The following is a 27,858-nucleotide window of genomic DNA, read 5'->3' as shown; positions in this document are numbered from 1 at the left end:
TCAGGTTTCCTGTGTGCATATAATCACTTTTTATTTTGTGTTGTAGACAATAAATATGCATGCAAGAAACCAACATTCAACAATCATCTTATTCTGAAGAATGCCTTTGCGTTACCTGAACCTAGAATAATGCTAATATATGATCTTTGGAACTTCACTAACTAGGGTATACAGCAGTACATGGGAAACAACTTCATACGGAAGAGGGGAAAATTATGTGGGAGAATGAGAAGAAAAAAATATCTATTTTAATTAGAAAAGCCTCTAGTCACATACTTTTTCAATATTCTTTTTCTTTATATTGTCTCAAACATTCCTTAGACATTAAGAAAAATTACAGAAAATATAATTGACAGCAGCATCGTATGAAAATTCAAGTTCTGAACCTTCTATTTATAGCATAGTATGATTCGAATGTACTCTATGGTATTTCCTTTTTCCTTCTATTGTATGTTCATGTCACATATTCAAACCTGTTCATTGGCAGTGACATTTCTTAGACCAATGCCATCCATTCATGTAGCAAATGCTGCTCCTTCCAGAAGTCGAGTCATCCTCAAGGTCAAAACTTCATATGGTATTTCCTACATTACCGGACATGAAAGCGTGCTGTGACCATTACTGGTATGAACTGTTAATCATCTGCTCTCACCTGCACTTCCTTAATTGGCCTTCATAGTAAGGCTTTAACAGAGGAAGTGGAGAATCTGTGGCTTCCATAGAAAAACTGTGACATTACAAGCTAAGCACTGAACTAAAATCTCGTCCTAATGCATCATTAGAGAAAAAGCCTGAGGTACTGAAAGAACTATCTATGATATTTCCAATTCCAAAATGCTTAAAGAAGTTTTAGATTAATGGCTTTTGATGTTTTTAATGATGTCACGGATGGGATTTAAGTGCCTTATTAATTCCCTTGATTTGCTGCCAAATATTAAAGGCAATTCGTGATTACTGAGTTAATCTTTCCTGAGTATGAAATCCATTATACGAAGAAAAATATAAAATTCAGAAAAGTAGAAATGATTTACAAAAATATTAAAATATATTTATAAGAACAGAATGTTTGGACACGGGTTTAAAATTTTTCGGGAAGGATTTGTTGCAAGACTGTAAGATATCTTTGTATACATTAATATTTAAGCCATTGCTTCATCCTAGAGTTGGACCTCATGTTTTTCATTTTTTAAACTCTTTTTAAACTTCCCAGCCACAATCACAATCCATGATGCACTGTAAACCTGAAGTGATTTGTTTAATCTTAGTCCCCTAATCAGCTAACAGGGTCTCTGTCTTCTCAGATCTTGGAGCCTGGAAAAACCCAGTTATTCATTCTGTACTATCGCTTCCCGAAATTCTCTGGTTTGCTGACATGTTAATAAGATTCCAAGAATGTTCTAAAGAAAGCAAAATCACCACTAAAAATGATTGTGTCCTGAACTTACACACTGTTGTTTTTTCCCCCTTCTCTCTGCATTTATTTTCAACTAAAATAAATTCTGTCCTTGAATGTGTGCATAACTCCCTGGGCAGGCTATGTTCTCTTATTATCAAATATAAATATTGAAAACCTTAAAGATTGTTCTTAAACCTAATTCAAATTACCTTTGCCAGCATAACAAATACCCCAGGGTAGGTGTATTAAAAGCTCTAAAAAGATTCTGCTTTTACTTTTTAGCCAAATGGACATGTTTTATTCAGGATCCTCAAACAAAATTCTTATTCAGTTCATCATATTACCATTGAGGGTGTGTCTTTCCTTCCTTCATTTTTTCTCCCTTTTAGGCCTGTTCTACTGGCTCCCTGAACCTCCTAAGCCCCAACTTCTGCATGAGGACCTACCTCTTCTACCCTCCCAGACCAGAAGCAGTGCCTGATCCTCCTTAGGGCTCATCATTTCTTTCCAAGGGCAAACATGCCTGATCCTTCGGATTCCTGTGATGGCTCTCCATATATCTGTCAGCCTGTCCCTTGCAGTTTTTATTACAGATCCAATTTTACCTTTAACTGTATGTTTTAAATCTGTCTCTCTCTGTCACCTGGCAGTACTGAAGTCAGGGATCATGTTGTTTCTTCTTCTGTAAACCCCAAGCATCTATGTGCCTGCCTCAAAGTAGGTACACACATTCTATCTCTTGATTAAGTGACGATAAATAAATGACTGTCCAAAACATAACGCTGGCAGATGGCCAAAGGATTTAACATATGAGTAAGCACAAAACATCTTTTTGTGAACTCTACCAGCAGTTAGCATTTGTACTGGCCTAAATTACTGGGTAGTCTCTGTTTTCCAAAAGCTTTATGAAATGCTCTGGTAAACACACACACACACACACACATACAGACATACACACACACACGTTTACATGAGCATTCACCTACAGAGATATCAGTGTTTTCGGTGGTTAAGACTGCTACACTCAACAGTGATAAATCAGTTTCCTAAAAACTAATTATTACTGATAAAAATCCCTGAGATTTAAAGAACTACTCCACACTATGATCCTGAAAAAAAGTCCAAGTTTGGCAGGATTATCTCTGTCCCAAAATGCTGGAAAAAGATGGTGAAAACTACAGTTCGTGGATACAGACTGGAAAAATACGGCAAGCTTCCCTTAAAATTAAGTAGCTACCCTGTCCCTATAAGTTTTAATATGCACTTTTAATTTTTACTATTTTGCTATGTACTATGGTTTTTAGAAAGATAAATAAAACCAGGTTTTGCAGACAGAAAACTTACTTCACATTGCCAAATAGCCCTGAGTGTCCTCTCTAATCCTTAGTCTCTTCAGATAAAAAATGGGAAGAATGTTAGCACACTCCACTGAGATATAAAAGATATCAAATATAGAAAGCTTATAGCCCTGTGCCTGTCCACAGAGTATGTGTTTGCTTCTCCTCTCTCTTGACCTGCCTACTGGTAAAATTCCAGTGTTTACCCTGGGAGCCTCTAGTTTATCTGGGTATCTGTGTAATTATGCTAATAGTCATTTGTTTTAACTTAAATAAATGAAAAATAACTTTGAAAGTGACAGAGGGCTTTATTTTCCTCGCAACAACGGAACAGCTTAATGTTTGCATTTGAAACATATATAAAAATACATATTTGATTATAAAACCTATCTTTGGATTTTGTGTTAGGCTGTGCTTTCACCAGGGAAAAGATACTTTTTCAAACTTGAAAAATATAAGTAATACTTTTCTGAGTTTCTTTTCACACACACACACACACACTCATTTTCCCCCTACCATTCTCCCTTCCTCCCCAGAACATACCCTTCAGTTTTATACTTCATCAGAAGTTGAGAATGCAGTTGCTCTCAAAAACTCTAAGGAATGTATTAGTATTAAAGATCCAGTTAAGTCTCGCCACTGTTTGGTCACAGGATTTTTCATTCTGTCCAAAGCTGATTGAAGATCTTGTAACACGTCTCTGTAGCTGTTTCCATAGTGAGCACCCCAAGTATAGAGAAAATCATAGGCAGGTTTCCACATCATCTACAAAGAAAAAAAAAAATTAGACTGGAGTAGGGTGGAAGTAAAGCAGAGAAGAAGATAGATGCTTTTTTAAAAAGAAGTTTTAAAAGCCTCTTAAGACATTTAAAAAAAATGGAATACCAATTATGTGTGGATTTACTTAATGTCATGAAAAATGTTTTAGTAAGTATCACTTCCCTCGTATATCCCTGTATTTCTAAACCTGGAGGTTTTTAAAATAATGACTATAAGTAAGGCCCATTTTTTTTCTTGATCCATCATCTAAACATTGTATATTACCTTAATCTGAATATAAAATTCCTTGCACAATTTTTTGATAACATTGAGATGTTACCGAGATAAATTTCTCACTCTCTGAGAGCCTTTTAAGGTAAAAGTAATAACTCTTTTATTGTAATAGTATCTGCGGTGAGCTTTATGATACCACATATCAGAGAAGGAACTATATGGTGTATTTAATTCTTTAAGTAAGTCATTTTACTTGAGCAAGTCTATAAACAAGGAAAAATGTACCTGCATGATCAAGTCAAAAGGAGAGCAAAAATACAGTTCTCTAATTAAAAAGAAAATAATTTAATGAATCACTTTATGACCAAAAGAAAGATCAATATTGAATACTTATTTATGCTTTCCCTGAGCACCTACCCGTGCCAATGACATCATTGTTTCCATAGAAATAAATGTACGTCAAAGAGGAACTTCATGTTCAAGCATGTATGTAATGGTAACCAAGGCAACCAGGCTCAGGGAGAATAAAGACAAAGGCTGAACAAACAAGACAAATTGTAGAACACACACACACACAGAAACACAACCAGCTGAAAATAAATTTTCTCTAAGAAAATGAAAAAATGAACCATGCACTTATAATTGGAATATTTGTAATATAAGATTTATTTGGGTTCACTAAACTCATTCATTTGTGATTTTATCACTTGCAAAATGCAGGAACACAGACTATGAGCTCAATATTATGTAGAGCTGCCCTCTTAAAATAGAGCCTCCATTAACAGTAATATCACATGAAGTAGGGCCTTGGGATATACTTTTTTACCCTGCTTTGATAGCCTCATATACTCTACAATTGAAATTAAAAGAATGAAAGACCTAAATAAGGAGTTTTGTTGTATTTCAATTCAATCTACATAAGAGACTAGGCATTGAACCCAAAAGACAGTTTGATGTTATTTGTCCAAATTGGCATTCCTGAGAAACCACAAGTAGTCATAGCTTCACCTCTCTTAATGAAGTTTGACTCGGCAAGGTACCAAATGGAAAATGATTACCAAAGTTATATCATGTTCAGGTGGTCACAGCGCATCATTCCAAATGGTCTCAGATTTTTTATGTAAGATTTACCCTCTCAAAAAAAAAAAAAAAAAAAAAAGATTTACCCTCTCCAATCAGGCTTATAAAGAACTGACTGTATATTCCATCACTGACATCACTGATAGACTGTGAATGAGGTGTTCTTTCATCTATTTTTCTGAACACTCACTTTGAAACCAAACCTTCCAATTACTGGTTACCACAAATAGCTCAGCAATAGAAAATGAGTTGAGGCATATAACAGAGCCTTTTTTTTTTTTTTTTTTTTTTTTGGGCAGATTCAATCTTGTCTGTCACTGCTCAGAGGCAAAGATGCACTAAACAAGCAGATTAATTTGTAGTCAATATATACTAACCCTCTGCAAAAGCTTTGAAACCTGTATTCTATGTTGCATTCATTGAAAATTCCTTGATGCCCAACTAGTTGGCACATTAATTTTCAAGTTGTCAGATGTTGTTTAAAATAATGATGTTTATAGCCAAAGTCTTCTAAGATTTTATGCTAACTCCTTTAGTAAGTGAATGATTTAAAAAAGATGCATTTGAAGATATTTTATAATAAATAGCAACTGGGAACATTTTGGTACCAAGATGATGGCATATATCAAAAAAAAAAAAAAAAAAAACAAAACCAGATGTCTCTTAAAGAATCACAGTGGGTAATTTTCACGTTGTGCACTCTTCTGTGTGCAGAGTCAGAGTAACTTCATAGAGGCAGCCAAAATGGCTACACTGCCTTTCCTGGCAGAAAAACTCTGCAAACTCTGCATCACACATCTTGCTGCAGCACGGCGGATTGCTATGTATAGAAAAGCCCTGAGGCATATTCAATCATGCATCAGTCCCTGGGTGTTATCTGAAGCAAGAAAGGTACCCAGATGATGCAGGAATTGGAAACTACATATTCAGAAGAAGTCCAATGATACAGTTATCTACTCACTTATGCAGAGAGCCATATAATGTTCTCACATTTGGCAATTTTAACGATAGAACATTTCAGTCAGCTCTTTCAATTCAGAGAAATTTGGAGTGCTTTCTGAGCCTGGACCCTAATTAAGACATCTGAAAGTGTAAAAGGACTTCCCAGGACTACTCTGAATTAGTCAGAAAAGCAAGGAGGTATATTGCTTTAACTCACTGGGGAGTCTCTGGAGTCTAATCCATAAGCTACATAGAAATGGGTACAACAGCTCTGGGCTGAAAACACTAGGGCAATGGTGAATTTCATGATTTATACTACAAAGAGTATATATTGCATTCCATTTTTGTTTCTCTTTGCAGCAAACTAAACCTGAATATCCCTTTAGTGTAAATCTGATCTGCTACATAAAACATCATTCATGGCTCTCAATAGAGATAACAGAGAAAGACTAATGTAGCACAAACACAATGAATATATTCAAGATGCATTGTTGTTCATTAATTAATTATATCACTTATTAAATCAAGAAATTTTGAGCAGCTACCACTACAAAGAATTTTGTTACAGAAAGGAATAAAATGATGAGTATGGCATGGCTGGATTTTAGAAGCTCTTAGCACAGAAGGGAGAGAGATATTTGTGCAAACTCTGGCCCAATGTATGATTAGACAGGATTTGGTCACTACTAACAGTTAAGAAAAACCCAAAAAATTACTTTCATATTTTCATTTAGTGTAATTAAAAAATGATAGTCCCATTGATTGAGAAGCTTTATGGTATAATAGAAAGAAAGACAGGTTTTGGTGTCAGAGTTCTGGGTTGACCTCTGAGTTACATTCCCTGTTGGATGGGTCAATTTGAGTAAATTAATCCAAGTATCTGAGCTTTGTATTATGCACTCTATAAAATATAGATAATAATTTCCAGGTTTATGTCCAAAGCACCTCCTGAAATGTCTGGTGTATAGTTTGCATTTAACACTTTTTAATAGGATATGAATGGGTAATTTGGAGATAAGAGAAAGATTAGGAATCTAGCTTTAGCCTTACTGCATATGAGGTGAAGGAGGAAGTATCTCTAGCTTCAGTAAGACATTAGAATAGAGATACGACCTCCAGGGAGCAGCCAAGAGTTAGTGATGATGAAATCATGAATGGAGGAAAATGCCAGGGAAGAAAATGAAGGGATGGAAAATTTAACCCTCAATTAAGTCTACAGTTAGGGATCACGAATAAGAAATAGAAGCAATAAAAAGATGGAGAGAACCTGGTGTCAGAGTAATAGAAAATGAAGTAGGGTACTTTATGGTGCAAAAGTCAAGGACTGATAGCATCCCAGAAAAGACATTCAGCTCACAGCAGCTTCTTAGAGCCTGTTGTTCCCATAATCTCCCAACTGCAAGTTCAGTGACACCACATGAAGAGGTCACAATCATCAGTGTTAGGAGTTTTTACACCATGCCTTACAAAGCATGACAAAAATCCAGCTTCCACCAATGCAATAAATAATCAGCTGTCCTTTTGTGGCATAGCTATGTGATATTTGACTCAAGTCCTTAAATATTTACACTTTTATTTCTTCGGCACTTCTTTCTATGCCATTCTACGTTCCTTATTCAGCAAGTGAACACGTACTATCGAAGGCAAAGACAAAAGGGAAAACTTGCGTACATTAATTTAACTACAGACTTCATGAAACTGTGTCCAAAAATACACATTAAAAGCCACAAAGTATTTTCAGCTTTGTAATCATTAAAGAGGAAATGAAGTTACTTTTTTCTGGAAATGTTTGAATGAATAAAATAAGTAGAATAAACAATTTTCTTTCCAGGATGACCTAAGTCCTCCAAAAGCTGGAAGTGACTGTGGACTGCTTAGCTCTCTTCCAGGTTTATGTTATCTTCTATCTCTTCAGCTGTTTGAAATAGCTCTCCTGCTGAAATAGTTCTCCCGCTCATGTTCAGTGTTATGATTTAAGGGATGATATGCCGAATCTCTGCACTAATGCTTAAACAAATCAAAAGTTGAGCATGCTCCTGAGAGTTTGTTTTTGCTGAATTTTTCTTAACCACAAAACAAATTCTCACAGCTTTCTCATCACTGTTACAGTTACTGGACACACAGGCCTCACTCTGACTCCCTCACTCTTAGATTTTTTTGAAGGTTAACTTCCTGATGTTATGGGTTCATCTTTGACTAGGAAACATGAGGCTGAGAAAAGCTTGGAGCTGTTAATTTCTCAGAGATGTGTTTTGATCTCCCTCTGTAAGCAGCAGCAGTAGCAGTAAGCGTTTAACCTAGTGAAGGTTAGTAGTTTCCAAAGTCCTGGCATTTGTGTAAAAGAATTATATCTTTGGTTTATCTTCTAGGTATTAAAGGACAAAGAAAAGAGTAAAAGAACAATAAAAGAAGTAGTGAGATGTTAAAAGAAATGAAACAGGAATAAAGATTTAAAGAATAGTTTTCCAAATTTAGAGAGCTTGGTCCCAGAAGCCAATAAGACTCATTAGATAATGCTCTAGATAATGAAATGCAACATGAATAAAAGCAATTCAGATCTGAACACAGCATTCTATGTCTTTTTTTAGCTTGTAAAACATGAATAGCATAAAGAATGCAATTGGTTAACTACATTTGGATAATTACATTTTGCCACATTAAAAGATTCATAACCCACCTACTTTCCTCATAAAACTCTAGGAGCAATGTCTCATTTTAAGTATAATTAGCTGAAGAAGTATTAAGGCAAATTTGCCTTATTAACGATTATTGCATGTGTTCTATATTCAGTACATCATCTTTAATATTCAAGTGGTCATTCTATCACCTGTAATTCATAACTACCTAAATATTGTTGAAGATGAGGCTACAATTATCTTCAGAAAGAAAGGAGGCTAACATATTATGGGGGGGTCCCTATTTCTTCAGAAAGGAGATGGTGCTTGATTCTCTTAGAAAATTCTCTTTGCATACATCCAGCTCCATTTGGTCTAGGAATAACCACCTGAATCATCAGGGATTAAACATAAGCCACAGGAAGACGGAGGACACACTCCTTGCCAGTGCATCTACTCAGAACAGTCTAACATCTCAGGAGAACCTACTGGACAAGCCATTCTCACTATGTCACTAACTCACTAACCAGGAACATAAGTCAGGTCACCTAGCTATAAATTCAGGGGCATTTCATTAAAGTATAGCCACGGATTTATTTCAATGTGAAGCAGATTTACATCTTAATATATTCAATGTTAAAAGCTGATTTACATGTTAGCTGGACTCTGGTCATCCAAAATTCCTTGCTGTTTGTGATCCCTCAAAATAAACCTTAATAAAAAAAGAATCTAAAAAAAATTTAAATCTAAATCAAATATTGATGTCTCTAAATTCATTTTAAGATATCTTTATAATATTTAACTAATATTTATTAATATGATTATTATTTCTACTTGATTTTCAGTGTGTAATAAGACATATAAGGTAGAATTAAACCAAAGATCATGCAAATATGGTAATAAATTCCACTACAATGTGATATTTTTCTTTATTTCATTTTCAAAAAATGGAGTATCTTTTGAAATTAAAGATGGCAGCAACAAGCATTATAGTATTGTACAAAATAGACTATGATAATCAAAATATTATGTCACTGTGCCAAATACCTAGCACAAATAATGCAGAATTAAGCAATTATTCTACACATTTTACCACTGGCAGATGAATTTCCACATAACACTTTCCCATTTTTTAAGAAATTATAAATGTATCTCTTTCTGTAAAAACCCATCAAACCACACATTCAGGTACCAAGGCTAGAAGGGGATAATACCACATCCCTGTAAGCAGAATCTAGGACTTGCTGTGTGATCCAGAAAATCACAAGAATTCAAGGACATGCCTTTCATCTTTTGCAAGAGATATTTTCCAAGGAAAATTAAATGTTGTTAAACTGGTTAAAAAAAAGAAAAAGCTGACCAGCCAAGATTTTTTTTGTCATTTATTTCCACGCATTATCATTCTGCCAGTTTCTCAGAAGAGAAAACTTGAAATCATTGCTGACTTTTATCTTACCTATAATATTCTTTTTTTTCTTAAGATTTTATTTATTTATTTGACAGAGAGGGATCACAAGTAGGTGAGAGTCAGGCAGAGAGAGAGAGGAGGAAGCAGGCTCCCTGCCAAACAGAGAGCCCGATGCAGGACTCTATCCCAGGACCCTGAGATCACGATCTGAGGCGAAGGCAGAGGCTTAACCCGCTGAGCTACCCAGGCACCCTTCCCTTATCTATATTCTTTCTACAGTTACTCTCAGCCATATTACTAAAAACTTACTATACTTTATTTCCTTTTCTAAAATCACTCAGAATCACACAGTTGTCAAATTCACCTCTTAGTCAAAATAATAGATAATATATATTTAGTTATTGCAAAGGGCAAATCATTGTTTCAAATATTTCACATATATTGTTTCATTTACTCCTCCAAATGTCTGATGAGCAAGATAGTATTTTTTACCTCATTTTACAATTAAAAAAAAAAAGAAAAAAAAAACTTCTAGAAATGTCCAGTAATTTGCTGAAGTTCTTAGGGCTAATAGTTGATACAGGTGGACAAGGAATCCAGACCAGGAATCTTAACCACTTGCTCTGGCAGTCATTAAAGACTCTATTGACTCCAAATATATGTTGCTCTGACCAATATTTCCACCCATATCTTCCAATATTTACTAAAATGTACTTCCCTCCAGTCTGCATATTCTCCTCAGTAGTCTCTAGAAGTCATTGGTATCCAGAAGCACTGAAATCCCCTTCCAATCCTTTCCCATTATTCAAATGCTACCCATCCTTCAAAACAAGGATGTGTCTGCTGACAGCTGTTTCCCACTTTGATCTTCTTTTATTTAGTTAATTCTGAAAGGAGTTATCATCTATTGTGCAAAGTGGATACAACTGTGTGTAAAACATATCTGGGTCTGGATCCCAGTTCTATACTTAATAACCATGTAATTCTGGATAATTTACATAAATGCATTCACTATCAGCATATTGTGAAAAGTCAATAGTTAGAATGGCTTCTTTACAAAGTCTATTAAAATAAATGGGATACAGTAAAGAAAATGTTCATAATGATTAGCCGACACACAGTAAACATGCAATAAACTGCAACAACTATTACCATTTTCATTTTCATTTATTTCAGCATCAAATCATATGCCTCTTTAAAATAAAACACCTCAAATATTTAGGTGCCTGGGTGACTCAGTCATTTAAGCAACTGACCCTTGATTTTGGATAAGGTCATGATCTCAGAGTCGTAGGATTGAGCCCCACATCTGGCTCTGTGCTGGGCATGGAACCTGTTTAAGATTCTCTCTCCCTCTTCCTCTGCCCCTAACTCCCCCTCTCTCTCTCTTAAAAAAATAAATAATAAATACAAGTTTATCTCAATTCCCAGGCCAAATAAAATTTGGCTTAGAGAGAAAAAAAGTCACATATTTCATTCTGTCTGTGATTTTTGTAGCTCCTAATGCTCCAGTGTTAAGAACTGATAGTCCTAGTAAATGTGTTAAGTGTACAGATGAATTAAATACTGAGAGTAAGGATTCAGAGGAAATATACTAAATAAGTAGGAAGAATTCCATATAGAATTTTTATTCATCTATAAAAATAAATAAAATTAGCTGATTGAGGAATAACTACTTTGTCATTTTGATCTAGACCTACAATAAAGTGCTTGGAGCACTATAGCTGGCAGGCAAAAATGAGGAGGGACAAAGTTATAGCCAGAAGATAAAACAGAAAATCAGATCCTCACTGATTGAGTGTTGACTACAAAAAGACTTATAAATACACAGTGCCAGTCATAACTCTATAGGTGAGTAGTTTCTGGTATGAGAATAAATTACAATTAGCAATGCTGACTTCCTCGGGCTTCCATAGTTAGGGTGGCCCATCCTGGCAGGTCAGAAATAAAAAATCAGCCTTGACACACTTATTTGTGTCAGTGGCTGAGGTGAAGCCCAGTAGGGTAGAAGGTAATTTGATTAGAAGAAGTGATGTTTTAGTGTCCTTGGTAAATAATTGCTCTTATTGAATGAGATGGAAAGAGCATATCCTTTATTGTTAGGCAGGTGCCGATGGAAGACAGTTGCTAGGAAATGTGTCATATATACTATTAATCCCCAGAAGGATAGATAGAAAGTATGCAATTTAGGCCAGAGAATATCTTAGCTCTGACATCCCCAGCATTTCCTCTTGTAAAATCCAATTTTCTTTAAATAGGTTATTTTTCTAGTATTTTGTTGATTTTGTTTTTTGAGTTAAAGCTCTAAATACCTTCAGAAAAACTCCAATGAATTTTCATTAACTTTCACAGGAGAACCTCGGCAATGATTAAACACCTCTATATAGCATAAATGTATTTTCTTCTCAAAAGAAATACTCTGACAAACATACTGCCCTCAGAATCAGATTCCAAGTTTTGCTTTTATGTAGAAAATGAAATTTCACTAGAAAAGTTGAGTAACATTTTTTATAACTAAGGGAGATAGTTAGTTTAAAAGTGACACTCTCAGAAGTCTCCAGAGAAAAGGTTCTCTTTTTTCACTATTTTTAAAAAAGATTTTATTTATTTGACAGGTTGAGAGAGAGAGAGCGGAAGCAGGCAGGGTAGCAGACGGGGAGAGGGAGAAGCAGGCCTCCCGCTGAGCACAGAGCCTAGATGGGACTCAAATCATAGGTCCCTGGGATCATGACCTGAGCTGAAGGCAGACACTCAAGCAACTAAACCACCCAGGCGCCCCCAGAGAGAAGCTTTTCTTTTTCACCTCATAAAAGAATGAGAAATGGGCAAAAGTACTCAAGGAAAATCTGACATACTATGAATAATCTCTATTCTTTAATTGGATTGAAGTTTAATGAAAATGTAAAGGCAAATTTTGGTAGTATCATATGACATCTTGAAAAAATAAAAAGAAAAAGTGAAATGAGTCCTTTAACCCCCACAGTCCTGACTACATCTGGCCCTGCCACTCAGCCACCATGGTGGATTTGGTGTGGGTGGGCAGAGTATAGTTAAAGTACAAGGGCCCCAAAGCCAAAGTCTATGCTCCAAGCCTGGTTCTAAGAGTTCCTAGCTCTATATGTTTAAACAAGTTACTTAGCCTCTCTGCATCTTATATAGTATTAGTATCTGCCCCAAAGTTTTTGTTGAAAGGATTAAATAAGGATTAATTTTTGTGATGCTCTTGGAGCAGTGTCTGGCCCACAGTAAGTGCCAGATAACTGTCTTTGAGATAGAATAAAAATAGAAGAAAAGGAAAAGGGAGAAATTGAAGAAGAAGTAAAGTGAGTGAAAGAGCCCGATTGTAGACATTGGCACACATAGAGAGGAATTGCTGGGAAGTGTGCCCTCTGAAGAAGTGAGATAAAGGAAAGGGAAGCCGCATGGGAACGAACCACCAGGCCTCATATCTCCCTGCCCCGATGCTGGTTCCCTCCCTCTGCACACTCTACCCAGAACTAATATCAGCATGTTTTGAAATCATTTCTTGACTTGTAAACTGATCATATTTAAAAATAAGCTCCTTCCTGAGAGAAAAATAATTGTACAGCTGTAAAAAATTAGCATACATTTACCCTTTGGTTTAAGTGGCCTAACAGGTAAAGACTCCTCTAAGTTGGGATATACCATGCATAATTTTCTAAGCATTTAATAACACAGATCAGAGTGATGATTGTTAGCCTTGCCACAGTTAGTTGAATGATAACCTCTAGAAAGACATCTAGGAACTTCCCTTCCTGCTTCTGAGTATTTTATCAAACTCAGACATAGACTTAGTCATTTGTGATTTGGACTGTGCAAAAGTGAATAATGGAAAAGTAGGCTGTTTGTTGGCTTCCATCAAGATTTGGGAGAAGACAAAATATAAACAATCACAGTTAGAGAGAAGTTAGATGTTTAAGAAACCTGAGAGAGTAAGTAACTCTCTGGTAAATAATTCTCAAGAAAACCTTTTTTTAAAACAAAGCCTTACTAAGAAAAAAAAAAAGTCTGGCTTTCAACTAGGCAACTTTTTAAAAATGAATCATTTTTTTTTTAAAGATTTTATGTATTTATTTGACAGACAAAGATCACAAGCAGGCAGAGAAGCAGGCAGAGAGAGAGAAGGAAGCAGGCTCCCTGCTGAGCAGAGAGCCCGATGCGGGACTCAATCCGAGGACCCTGAGATCATGACCTGAGCTGAAGGCAGCAGTTTAACCCACTGAGCCACCCAGGCGCCCCTAAAAATGAATCATTTTTAAGGTAGTTTTAGGTTCACAGAAAAATTGAGAGGAAAGTATAGAGATTTTCTATGTATATCCCACTCATACACATGCATAGCCTACCCCATTATCAGCAGCCTCCACTTGAGGGGTACATTTGTTACAGTTGATGAATCTACAGTGATACATTATAATTGCCTAAAGTCCACAGTTCACCCTGGGTTCACTTGTGGTGATGTATAAGCTGTGGGTTTAGACAAATGTATAATGACATATATCCATCACTATGATATTATATTGAGTATTTTCACTTAGTATAATTTCTGTGCTCTGCCTATTCATTTCTCCCTCCTGACACCTGGCAACCACTTATGATCTCTTTGCTGTCTCCATCCATAGTTTTGTCTTTTCCAGAATGTCATATATTTGGTATCATACAGTGTAAAGGGTTTTTTTTCAGACTGGCTTCTTTCACTTAGTAATATGCATTTAAAGTCCTTCCATGTCTTTTTACAATTTGGTAGTTCATTTCTTTTTGTACTGAATAATATTCCATTGTTTAGATGCACCAGTATATTACACTTGATCCTAGCCAAAAGGCCGAGAAGTGATAGGTGCGCCAGTCTATTTACCCATATACCTACAGACTTGTGTGGACAAAAGTTTTCAACTCTTTTGGATAACTACCAAGAGCTGTGACTGAGTGATGGTACAGTAAGGGGGTATGTTTTGTTTGTGAGAAACAGCCAAAGGGTCTTCCAAAGTGGCCATTACCATTTTGCATTCCACCAGCAATGAATGAGGGTTCCTATTGTTCCACATTCTCGACAGCATTCCATGTCGTCAGTGTTCTGGATTTTGGCCATTCTGTTAGGTGGTGATATCTCAATTAGACAGCTTTTTAATCAATTTCACTTAAATATCAGAATAGTATATCCCTCATAATGTTGTCTTTTTTTTTTTTCCTCTTTATTAAAGGTTTTGTTGTCTTTTAGCTCATACACTAAAAACTCATTTGGAGGTTGTAATGTCCTTTTCAGTGTATAAAGATAAATGTAGTCTGTAAAGGGGGAAATAGGTCGTGGATGCTCTTGGCTAAAGAGTCTGTTTATGGGAGTCCTTGCTGGAGAGCCAGGCTCCAGGAACTCGGAAGCTTCTACTGCAGCTGCTGGGATTCAATGGACTTGATTTGGCTTCATGGAAAGGTCGTCGTGTTCTGCTTATCCAGCTGGCATAGTTGTTTTGTTTCAAAATAAGAAAATTTTTCTCAAGAAATTAAAACCCAGCTCTATGCCCAAATAGGAAATGGGAACATGGCTTCTGCCTCCTACCAAGTCATCATCTAATCCAAGACCACCTTTCCTTAACTGAAATATCCTGGAAATGTTTTCACTCATGTGAGAAAGATAAAGAACATGTTATATGTGATCATCACTGGAATACTTCCATTTAAGTCCATAAAAATGGACTCACTTTCTTTATGATGAATAGAGAAAATATTTACCTAATTAGGTCGACCAATATACATTTGGTTTAATATTAATAAAAATAGTTGCATGGAGAATATTTACTTTGCAGAAAGTGTTGTTCTTCTGTATTTGATGTCTATAGGTCTTGCTGTATACAAAATTGTGAAAGAGATATGGAAGCTCTTAGATGTTTCTAGTTCTCATTACCAGTAACCCCACATCATCCACTTCCTTAATGCTTGTCACTAAACATTATTTATTACAAATGACTAATTCTGTGACTAAGGCTGATAAATGCTTATTGTTCTGAACAATGCCTTTGTTCTGATTCGGCCCCATTTCCTCCCTTCAAAGTTTATTTGTTCCTGCCTCAAGTTCTTATAGCCCTGCTTACTGACTAACTAGCTATCCAATTTGGTCCAATTATTTGAGCAAAGACCATGTTAGCATGCAATAGAAGAAACATCAATGTATTTTAAAGGTTCTTGATGCCTTTGAAGAGTGATGTGTGTATATTTCAGATAATGTTAATGGTTATGGGGGCAGTGACTTCAGTTAGTGGATCCTCTAGACACTCCCTCATTTAATCCATGTATGTCGTGTAGACTTGATTACATTTGATTTACTTGATCTGTAATTTTTATTATTTGATTAGACGAAGAGAAATCTTACCTCAGCAGCAACATCTCCAGCTTTTCCTCGGTGAGGAATTTCATATGCTTCCATCTGTTGCTTTGTGAGTTGTACTAACTTTTCAGCTAGTTCCCTCCAGCTTTTTCCAAGCTTGACAGCTGAAGTCAGAATAGCAGCCTCTTGGATGAGATGTGCTACTAACCCTTGGCAATCCATCTTCAACAGAGCCTGCAGCAACAATTACATATCATAGTTAAAATCAACTAATTTGGGCTTTCTCCTATAAGTAAAAATTTTCATTATATTTTCTAGAAACTGGCATCATTTTTCTCACCACATGTATATTTGAGGTTTCTAAAATTCAAAAAGCTGATTTACTTTTAAGCAAATCCAATCAGCAAAGTACAGAGGATATGACTAGATCAAAATTAGGGGAGATTTAAGCCCAAATCAGTGACTAATTATAGGGCCTTGGGTAAACCACTCAACTAATATGTTTCTTAATATCCTAATTGGAAAAGGAAGAAGTTTAACTAGACACTTACAAAGATACCCTGAGGTTCTAGCAGTCTATAATTTATCAACCCAGGGATGATTATTCACTCTGCAAAAAAATAATTTCTTTCCTTACCAGAGAATTGGCTACAGGATTTCTCTAAAGAATAAGCACACTGGTGCTGGTAAATATTACTCTACTTTCCATCAAAATGTGATTTAAAACTCCCCAGAATGATGCCTCTTGCACAAAAATGAGATACTCCTACAACTTTGAACAAAGCTGTAGATATTTATGGCTTCAGAAAATTAACTATCTCCCTTCAGCACCAGTTTAACTGTGTTAAATAGAACCACGACGTGTTAAAGATAAAACACTTGGTCCTCAACGATGCAAAATGGAAACCCACCAGAGAATCTTCCCTTCCCTCCTTAGTAAGGCATCTGAGCTTTGTCAATCACCATGCATATTTCAAACAAATCTATGAGTTTTCCTTTGCCATGAATATATTTTTAAAACATGGAATTAGACCTATTTATATTTCTTCCCTGTTAAAACAAGCAAGGAAACATGTGTGGTAGCGCCTTGTTATTTAACAGCACTAAAGAGCTTTATCCATCACTATGGAACAATATGTAAAAATGAGTGACCAAGTAAGGCAACTAGTAAAGTCCATAGAATATTCATGGCTCTGGAAGCATTAGAAAGACCACCATGGTTTTTATACATTGACCGTATTGTTCCATAAATTTATGGTGAGGAGTTATGATCTCAGGAGAAAAGCAGCACTGAGCCAGGAGGCCCTGGAAGGTGCTTTAAGTAAATTGTGGAATGGTTTTAGCAATGCTTATTCTAGTTTCTTGTTTTAAGGAAAGGAAATCTGTACTTGGAGTTACACAATCTGAATTTAAAATCCAATACCACAAAGTATAGGGCTTTAGATAAGTCACAAAATATCACTGTTTAATGATTTTTAAAATGGATACAGTGGTAATACCACCTTCTCTAGATGCCTACAATCTTTAGGAAAATTGAATCAGATATCCAAGTGCCTTTAGGAAATGTTAAGTGTCAAATATATGAGGACAACCAGTCTCAATGTCTAGATATGTCTGAGGGTTTTTTGAACCCACAGTCTTTATTAGCTCCCTTCCAGCTCTCCAACTTAATACATAACTCAAGAAAAACACATACTTATTATGCAGATAAAGTTTCAAGAGATGGCCTCTATACCCCATGCTCCATCATCTTCTGGTCAGATAACTAGGGCCAAACTCCATCCATAGAAACCCTGAAACCTTCACTGAGCTGTGGTATGAGTTTTTAGGAACTACTCCCTTGAGTGAGTTCTCCATCAGCACTGTTCAGTTAGTTAGTTACCAAAGCCACTCACTTAATTAGTATATACCAATATAAAGCAGATATGATTAGGCTAAAATTTCCAAGCCATTTGACCAAAATAACCTTTTCTCTTTTTTTTGTCACTAAGAGAACAAAGAAAGCAAGTTTCAAATCAAGCCTTCATGAGTCCATGCTGAACATGAGCTAATGCAGAGATAATGAGAGGTAATGAGCTGCTGTAAAAGGCACATGCAGCTTCAAGCAGGTAGATCAGCCAATGACTCTGAATTCCTCGGTGGAGAACCCAGAACACTGTCATAAAACACCGGATACTGGGGCTTGGAAAATTTAACCCTGTCAGTATCACTGTAGAATCATAAAAATGATAAAGAAAAGAAAATGTTTTATATATATATATGATTTCTTGTTAAATTATTGTTAGTGTCTCAAAGTAAATTCTTCTCCAGAAATCTCTCTCCTCCACATGCACCTGGATGAGAGCTGTCCTCCTCTCTGTGAACCCGCCTGGGTAATCCTACCCATCTCTCACAGGGTACTGGCCTTGCACAGTTACAGCAGTATTAACTACACACCAATACATCTAAGTCACACAAGCTTCTACACCACACCACACACACACACACACACACACACACACACACACACACACACACTCATAACAGTTTTAGGAAAGTGGAGTAGTTTTAAGGGTGGCTTTGGAACCAAAAAGGTCTCAAACCTTGTCTCTGATGCTAACCAACTATGGGATCTTGGGCAAGTTTCCCAGCCTTCCAAGAGTCTGTTGGTAAGATGAAGCTCCTACACTTACTCCAAAGAGTTGTTGGCTAAGTGAGAGATGTGTATGGAGAGTTCAACACAGGGTCAAACACATACAGAATGCTACAGCATTCTTAGCTATCATTATTATTATTTATACATTTATATTATAACCACTTTTAGGAATATACTTTTGGTTTTTCTCTTTACTTTTATAAAATACTGTATTTCCACTTTAAAGGCAAACCGGGTCTTTAACTTCTTTATAACTCTCCACTGAGCCTTACACTGAAGTAAATGCTATCGTGGGGGGAAAAAACAATCCTGAAATTTCTATTAAAACATGAAGATTAAGAAGAAAGTTAGCAATATCACTTTTTGGGTTGTGATGCATCATACACATGAGAAGAATATTAAGCTGATAAAGTGAAGACATTGATAATATGGGTTTTTAAATTTTGCCAATATGTTTTAAAAACAAAACACTGCAAATTAAAAAAATAAAAACTAAATAGTAGACCTATAAGAATGGACAAGTTAATTAATCTTGTTTAAATTGGCTTTTTTTTTTTTTTTTAAGACTTATTTATTTATTTTTAGGGAGAGATCTAGAGAGAGGGGGGAGGAGCAGAGTGAGAGGGAAAGAGAGAATCTCAAGCGGATTCCACACAGAGCACAGAACCCAATAGGGGGCTCAATCCTAGGACCCTAAGATCATGACCTGATCTGAAATCAAGAGTCAGAAACTTAACCAACTGAGCCACTCAGTCACTCTGGAAAAGTACGAGCAGGGCCCACAAGCAGAGGCAGAGAGACAAGCAGACTACAGGTTCAATCTCACAGGGGCTCAATCTCAGAACCCCGAGGTCATGACCTAAGCCAAAACCAAGAGTCTGATGCGAAGGTGAGTAACCCAGGGACCCTGACTATTTGCCTTTATTTATTTTCGTGTTATTGGAGCTGCTCTGATATTTTAAGAGCTATTCAATTACTTGAGAGAGGAAGAGAAGAGATCCCTTAACTGCTGTATTCTAGCACAAACAGAACTTTAACATTCCTTTGACAGATGATCCTCGGGAGCCTAGTTTCTGGGAAAAATCACACTTGAATTTTAAAACTAAGAAATCAATTATATGATCTTGTAAGAAAATATCTATATTTACTATAAAGTAACTTTAGTTTATTTGAAACTGCTGAGAATTTTTTAACTTCTCTCATAGGTTTCTATAAATATTCCCAAGTTAATAAAATTCTCTACAGTAAACAAATTACTGTGAACAAGCAATACTCACCACAATAAGTTCATAAAGAAACTTCCTGGTATTTTTATCTGCATGGCAATCTTCCTTTAACTTCTTTACAATATAGGAAACTTTTTCTGATTCTTTGTCAGCTTGTGTTTGGTCAAAGCCTTCTAGTGCCAGATGTGAGTAACCCAAGACTTCAGCTAAAACTTTCCAATCATAAACTTTTTCTGACACCGAAGTCAATACAACAGAGTAGATGTAAGTCAGTTTTTTAAAGGGTAGGGTAATTTGTTCGAGAAGATTTTTGGTTGTGAAAACATTATTGGACATAGATATTACTTGTTCTTTTTCAATCACCTTGACATTTTTGCAGTGTACAAGCCCAACCTTACCTCTCAGGACTCCCACATACCATTCTTTCACTTTGGACTGCCCAATGGCTTTTACCTTACCCTCTCCAATAAGAGCTACTGTGTCCCCTTTGAAATACTCAAGTAAGTAGTCAATCTTTTTTTGTCTTAGCACTGTCTTCACAGTTATCCCATAGTTGGTAAAGTTCATTTTTTTATCTTGAAATGTGGGGTATTTCACACACACTGCTGGCAATAATGGAGCAGACTTGATTTTCTTCTCTTCCTGCAAATCGCCTAACCGATTTGAGAGCCTTTTAAGGTTGGGAGCTGGATCAGGTGTAGTGACAAAGAACTGTGTAACTGCTCTACCATTGGGAGGCTCCACCTGAACACGGAAAACAAATATGTGCATTTCTCTGGAGTCAGCTAAGGAAAATAAAAACTGCTGATGAACTACTTCGCCTGCTAGCAACTGCTTTTGTTTAATTTCTTTCCTTTCTCTTTCTGCCTTTACTTCAAAATCAGGATCACATGAAAAAACAGAAATACTTAAATCTTGTGGCTTGTCAAGTAAGAACGAATGCTTCCCCCAGAGCTGAAACACAACTGGAGATGTGTTTTTTGCACCCTTCTTCATATCAGAGATTGTAAGCTTTCCTGGCATGTAACAATGTCCACAAACTGTGAAAATAACAGTGAAGCTGGGATGAATATATCTGGGACCATAAATTCCAATGGAGGTGGTTTTGTGGATACAATCCCAAATGGTGGCAGCTGGTGACTGAATTGCTTTAATTTGTGCAGCAACCACGAGGTATGTCACCTGGCTCAAGTCTATTAGCTTGACTTGGATGATGTCTTTATAAATATAGCAGTTGTTTAACACTTTGAAAGGGCCTTCTTTACCAGGGCTGTGTAAACACACCATTTCTGTCATGACTTGGCTGAAAGGATCCTTTCTCACTTCAGCCCCTATTTTCATCTCCAGCAAAACGGCTTCCATTGTATTTAGGTTGCCTAATGTGATTTCCAACAGTGGGCTTACAGTGCAGGAAAGATCATGGTTAAGCATTTGTGGAGGTTCAAGAAATGCCCTTAGAGACACCTCTTGGAATTCTCCCACGGCTACATGGCCTTGGGGCACATGAACAGTGATACCTGATTCAGGTAATTGTACTGACCCTCCTTGGTGGCTTACTTTGCAAACTATCACCGTCTCTGCTACTTGTGTTTGGGCCCATCCCGGACTCTGATTAATTATATTCAGATCCAGGCAGGAACGGGCCAGCTGGCGTCGACTTAACCAAGCCATTTTATAAGCCTCTCTATCATTCTGAAGCCATTCTAAGTCTTGTTCTAGTATCTGGCCGGAGTTATGTATATTCTGATGGGCATGTGCTGTGTCATCTAAAATGTCCAAAAGTTCTGAAACACTTTTAGATCTTGCAGATGTCCGCGAGGAAGACTGCCTGAGTAACTGATGCACATCTAGTTCATCACCAGAGGAATCAAAAGAATTTCCAGTTTCTGTTTCTCTAAAAAAAAGAAAAGGATCTTCCTTCAGGATGGAAATATTCTCTCTCTTCTGGTTATTTCTTAGCTGAGTTATGTCATCCAAAAACGGGTTAGAAGCAGACAGTTCATTCCAGAAGGGATTTGTAACCTCGGAAGCCTTATTGCCCTGACATGTGAAAGGATCCGGCCAATGGAGAAGAAATCCTGGGTCTGTAGATTCTTGTTATTTAGACAAAAACAAAACAAAACAAAACAAAAGTGAGGTGGCATCCTGAGATACAATCAACTAATTATTATTATAGCTTAAAAATTCAACACTTTTTATTTTGCTTTTTGATCTCCAATCTAATAGCTCCTACAAAATTAATGTTAAATTTGCTCAAATTTTCAAGTTATGAGGAAAGAGAAAATGTTCTGCCAGTATATTTTGACTATGTTTAATGTTACTTTTTCTTAAGACACTGTGATTTACAAATAAATGTTCAAAAATTTAGATAATAATCATTTGAACACATTTCGTTGAAAATTACCCAGACTACACACGTGTATGCCTTATTGTTTTATGTTTCATTTTCACAGCAGAAAACCTCTGAACAAACAAAATAATTCAGTCAACTATCCAAATTTTTCTAAACACCGAATAGTCAGTCTCATTATATCTAGAATATTCATTTAATGTTTTTCTTTTATAATAGTCCCCATGTAAAAAAATCAAGTGCATCTGTTAATAGCCAAAGTAATTAAAAAACAATATGCCAAATTAGACAATAATGTAGTTCTTAGATTATTTCCTGTAGCTTTGCTCTGATAAATTTTAATAACGTTGATATTTTTTCATGAAAAACATTTCATGAAAATGAACATTGAAAAATAGATCACCTTTAGATTTATTATTTGAAGGAATTCATTGAGCTTTTCCAAGTTTAAAATGACAAAGAATAGGGCGCCTGGGTGGCTCAGTGGTTAAGCCGCTGCCTTCGGCTCAGGTCATGATCTCAGGGTCCTGGGATCGAGTCCCGCATCGGGCTCTCTGCTCAGCAGGGAGCCTGCTTCCTCCTCTCTCTCTCTCTGCCTGCCTCTCTGCCTACTTGTGATCTCTCTCTGTCAAATAAATAAATAAAATCTTTAAAAAAAAAAAAAATGACAAAGAATAGGCTTACCGCTATGAAGTGAAAACATGTCATTACTTTGGAAAGTGAATATTTTTAAGAATTGGCAACACATGAAAATATCTACATATGAACCATAAGGAATTTCTATATATTTCACAAGTATTAGTCATTTTTAAATGTTTAGAAATTCATACTTGGTCATTTCTCAATAAATATTGGTAATGATTCTGTGACCTTGGTGAAACTGGTACAGCTTTCATGAAAACAAAAGCCCAACTGGCCAGCCAAAATTGAAAAGTGAATCCAAGTAAACTGACAGACTTTTTTGTTTAGTACACAAAGAGCTATATCTTAATTGAAATGGGTTTTAAGCATATTGAAATGGGTTTTAAGCATCACACATTAAAAATTAGAATGTGCATTTGAAAAATAAAAGTTGTATTTCTCTTATTTTCATGTTTCTTTCAATCTGGTTTCATCTAACTCTCTTCAAACTTACCTTTCCTCTGAGGATCAGTTCAATTCTTTCACTCTTCATGAAAATTTCTTAGCCCAGTTCAACCTCTAGAGATCTCATTTACCCCCAAATTTATTATATTTACTGCATATATCATTCACTTAATAATGAATTTTTGCCTTCTCAGAAGATTTATGTAATCTGCTGACTGTGCTATTTCATTTTGCTCATTTTTTAATGATAGTGTAAGTATTTGCATGATAATTTTATAATTATTTTAATCTTCTGTAGCTCTTTTCAGAGTTAAGCTTCCAATAGTTATCAATGCTGGATAAAAAAAAAATTACAAGTTATAGATTCTTGTACCTGTAACATGGAAATTTCTTGAGGATTTTTGAGCTTCCATGTCAAACAAATTTCCTTCAGACTTACTTCGTGAGATTCCTTCTAAGCAAAACTGGGATCTTTTATTGGTTATCATTTTTCCACCTACAAAATAAAAAAATAAATAAATAAATAATGTTTATAAGCATACATATACAGGTTGGCAGAGAAACTAAACTTAAAGTATTCACACATACTTAAATAGAAAACTGCAGTGTGCCTGGGTGGGCTCAGTTGGTTAAGTATCTCCCTTAGGCTCAGATCACGATCCCAGGAGTCCGGGGATCAAGTCCTGCACCTTGGGCTCTCTGCTCAGCAGGGAATCTGTTTCTCTCTCTCCCTCTACTCGTCTCCATGCTCATACTCTCTCTCTTACCTGTTCTGTCTCCCAAATAAATAAATGAAATCTTTAAAAAGAATAGAAAACTGCATTTAATAATACTCTACATACATCCTCTACTTCTCATGGGATGCTGGACTAAATATCCTAAAATATGTATCAGCACTTCACTGAAAAATGCTTAGACTCTGGATTAATACCAACAAGCAAAACTAGAATGTATTACTGATCCTATAAAAAAAAATTGGTGAAAATTCCAAGGATAACAAAAAAGAATAGTAAGCTACAACTTCAATAAATAGGAAATTCCTCTTTGGTGATTGGAAGACAAACATTCACAAAACTAGAAATTCTTCCTTAAGTTCTTCTATACATTCAAGGCAGTTGTAAGAGAAATCAAAACATTTTATGTATATGTATGTGTTTGTAACTTCTTAAGCTACTTTAAAATTTATATAGAAAAGCAAAGGGCTAATAATCAAGACAATCCCAAAAAAGAATAAGAAGAAAGTGAAGTGTGCCACCAGCATTTAGTTTAAATATGTGCTAAGTAGGACAATGTGAAATGAGAACAGAAACTAAAGACACACAATACCTCTACAAACAGACACACCCTCACATGAAAACTTGATGAATGACAGAATTCGTCACATAGAGCAGTGAAATGATGATTCAGTAAATGGAGGATATACAGCTTAAAAAGTTACATTAATTATACACAAATCAATTTTAAGAGATTTAAAGACTGAAAAGCAAAACTTAAAAATAGAGTCCAAAGAATTATCTTTACACTTTCTGGGAAGTAGAGAATTTCTTAAGCAAAGCACAAGCACAAGATGCAAACCATATTTTAAAAGAATGAGAAATCCTACAGATAAGTCAAATGACATCATTTACCAAAATTAACAACATAAGCCAAAAAGTGGGAGAAGATAAGGATTGGATTCTAAAAGACTCCTATGAATCAGGGGCACCTGGGTGGCTCTGTCAGTTGAGCTCTTGATCTCAGCTCAGGTCTTGATTTGGGGCCCTGAGTTCAGGCCCTGCATTGGACTCCATTCAGGATGTGGAGCCTACTTAATAATAATAATGATATAAAGAAATTTAAAAGACTCATAATCAATAACCAAAATAAAAACAAAATTATAGAAAATTTTGGAAAAGATCTGAACAAATATTTCTTTCTTTTTTTTAAAGAATTTTTTATTTATTTATCTGAGAGAGAGCATGAGAGAGGAGAAGGTCAGAGGGAGAAGCAGACTCTTCAAGTTGCTGAGAGCCCGATGCGGGACTTGATCCTGGAAGTCCGGGATCATGACCTGAGCTGAAGGCAGTCACTCAGCCAATTGAGCCACCTAGGCGTCCTGAACAAGTATTTCTTTAAAAAATAAACACAAATGACCCAAAAGTATATTAAAATATGCTCAATTTATTGGAAATCAGGGGAATTCTAAATAAGACTGCATGAGGTACAATTACACCCATCAAATTTGCCAAAATTTTAAAATCTGCAACACTAGCTTTGGCAAAGATGTGGAGAAAGGGAGAAGCCCTATATTCTCCTAGTGGAAGTGTCACTAGGCATAATCACTTAAAAATCAATCTGGCATCTTCTAGGAAAGGTGCTTATACCACAGTACCCAGCAATTCCAATCTCAGCTATCTGTGCGACTAAAGCCTTGTATATGTATGTCGGAAGAGATACGCATGAATGTTCATTATGTTACACTAACAAAAAACTGGATTACCCAAATTATCCTTTGCCACATGAATGGATAAATAAATATGGTGTTTTAATTCACTAAAGTACCATGCAACTATGAAAACGGATGAACTACAATGAAAAGCATCAGGATATACTAACTGGGAGCATCCCATTGCTGAGACTCAGCCTTCTCTACATGTATGTTTTCTCTTTGTCCCATGAAAACCCTGAAAAATAGAAATTTTCTGTAAGATTTTACAGAGTACAAGAAAGAAATCTCAGCAATGGGGCATAACAAACCTACCAGGTCAAACAGCTGGTGAGTGACTAACCCAGACATAATTCCTCATGAACATTATGGCTACTCCATACTGTGCATGACTCAGGATGCCATACACCCCGTCTCGGACTCAAGGTTCCCAACACTACACTCTGAAACTATGCCACCTTCTAGTTCAAGCTGCCAGGCATGCGAAACTTTGACTTCTTGTTCTCCTTTAGGTGTTAACCACACCTCTTTCACCTTTGACTCTAATTCTCATACTCTTCTTTCAAGTCTTTTACTTTTTTTTATTTAAGATTTTATTTATTTATCTGACAGAGAGAGATCACAAGTAGGCAGAGAGGTAGGCAGAGGGGGAGGAGGAAGCAGGCCCCCTGCTGAGCAGAGAGCTGATGTGGGGCTCGGTCCCAGGATCCTGAGATCATGATCTGAGCCGAAGGCATAGGCTTAACCCACTGAGCCACCCAGGCACCCCTGAAGTCTTTGACATTTTATTTCAAAGACATTTATTCCATTTTTTAAAGAAACCAAAACCAAAAGACTTTTCTGGTATCAAGTAGTAAAGAACAAAATTAAATGAGGAGAGAAGAAAGAGAAGAGGAAAGGGGGAGGAAGGAAAGGAAAGAAGGGAAAAACGTTTTTCAAATATAACGGATAAACAAAGTCAAAACTCATCTCACAATGTGGCATACTTAAAAAATCAAATGGTGTATAGCAATTTTTTCCTCTGATAGGTGAAACTACATGGGAAGGTTGGGTGAAAAGCCAAATTGTGCAATATGCAATTTATACTGAAACCTCAGGTTTCCTGGAAGATCTTCAAAATTCTGTGGTTGGTTTTACCAAATATAATGTCCAAAACTAAAGTCCTTGGCACACCACAGGTAGCCAAAGCTTTAGGTTAGAAAACTAAGTACATATCCTTGAGCAAAATTAAGCAAATCAAATTAAAATGAGTAGGAAAAAAAGGTTTAAATGAAAAAAATATTGTTCAAAATGATAAAAGTATGTTTTTTTTTAATGGAAAATCAATTAAGACAGAAAGCTCCCTAAACTCCTTAATTTCTTGGGGGAGAAAAGAGCAGAAAGGAACAATTTATATCTAGGATTCCTTTGAGGCTAACAACCCCTGATGTAAAAAAAAAAAAAAATAGTTACAACCCAGTGAAATGCAGTTAGAAGTCCTCAGCAACATAAGAATCAGGATGACTTATGCAGCTGGGATCCTGGAGGGTCATAACGTTTCAGGAACAAACAGGAGGTTATCAGCTATAATTCTTTGTGGAGTATCCCTCTTCTCCAGTCACCCAAGCACATCTTCATTGTCCTTTATGCCAGTGGTTCTAAACCTCAGTGGTACCATAATCACCTGCAGGATTTGTTCTAAGATGCTTTGCTGGACCCACCCTGTAACTCTGATCCAGAGGGTCTGGGGTTGCACCCAAGATTCTGCATTTCTAACGAAATGGCCAAGTGATGTGATGTTGTGGTTTTGAGTGGGGGGAGAGGGGCACATCTTGAGAACCACATTCGGAAAACCACCATGCTAACTTCTTTCCCTGGTGCGTGTGTGTGTGCGCGCATGCACACACACACACACACACACACACACACACACACAATCTCACAGGACTTCATCCTAAATATGACTTTTTGTCTTTGAATACAGGGAAGAGTCAAAAAGCCTTTGACTAAAAGGACTATGATGGTGACCTATGGAGGGCAGTTTTTGTT

General features: G+C 36.3%; 1 protein-coding gene across 5 annotated transcripts in view; it reads right to left on the bottom strand.

Annotated features, from left to right (window-relative positions):
- Positions 1–230: 230 nt before the first annotated feature.
- The window catches only part of MACC1 (MET transcriptional regulator MACC1), a 227,013-nt gene continuing 199,385 nt past the window's right edge, over positions 231–27,858 (bottom strand). For 4 of the 5 annotated variants that reach the window (XM_082693829.1, XM_082693830.1, XM_082693826.1 and 1 more), the window contains 4 exons: positions 23,779–23,901; positions 20,021–22,062; positions 16,154–16,342; positions 3,022–3,498 (listed from right to left, as the gene is read on the bottom strand). In XM_082693829.1, the coding sequence (XP_082549955.1) occupies positions 3,286–3,498; positions 16,154–16,342; positions 20,021–22,062; positions 23,779–23,893 (2,559 nt within the window). In that variant the 5' untranslated portion in view covers positions 23,894–23,901 and the 3' untranslated portion in view covers positions 3,022–3,285. Of the gene's footprint in view, positions 585–3,021; positions 3,499–16,153; positions 16,343–20,020; positions 22,063–23,778; positions 23,902–27,858 lie in introns of those variants that run through there. The other variant, XM_082693827.1, reaches the window with a different exon arrangement.

Source organism: Mustela nivalis (assembly GCF_964662115.1).
Source record: "Mustela nivalis genome assembly, chromosome: 12".
Taxonomy (NCBI): domain Eukaryota; kingdom Metazoa; phylum Chordata; class Mammalia; order Carnivora; family Mustelidae; genus Mustela; species Mustela nivalis.
This window is presented reverse-complemented; position numbering and strand designations above follow the sequence as displayed.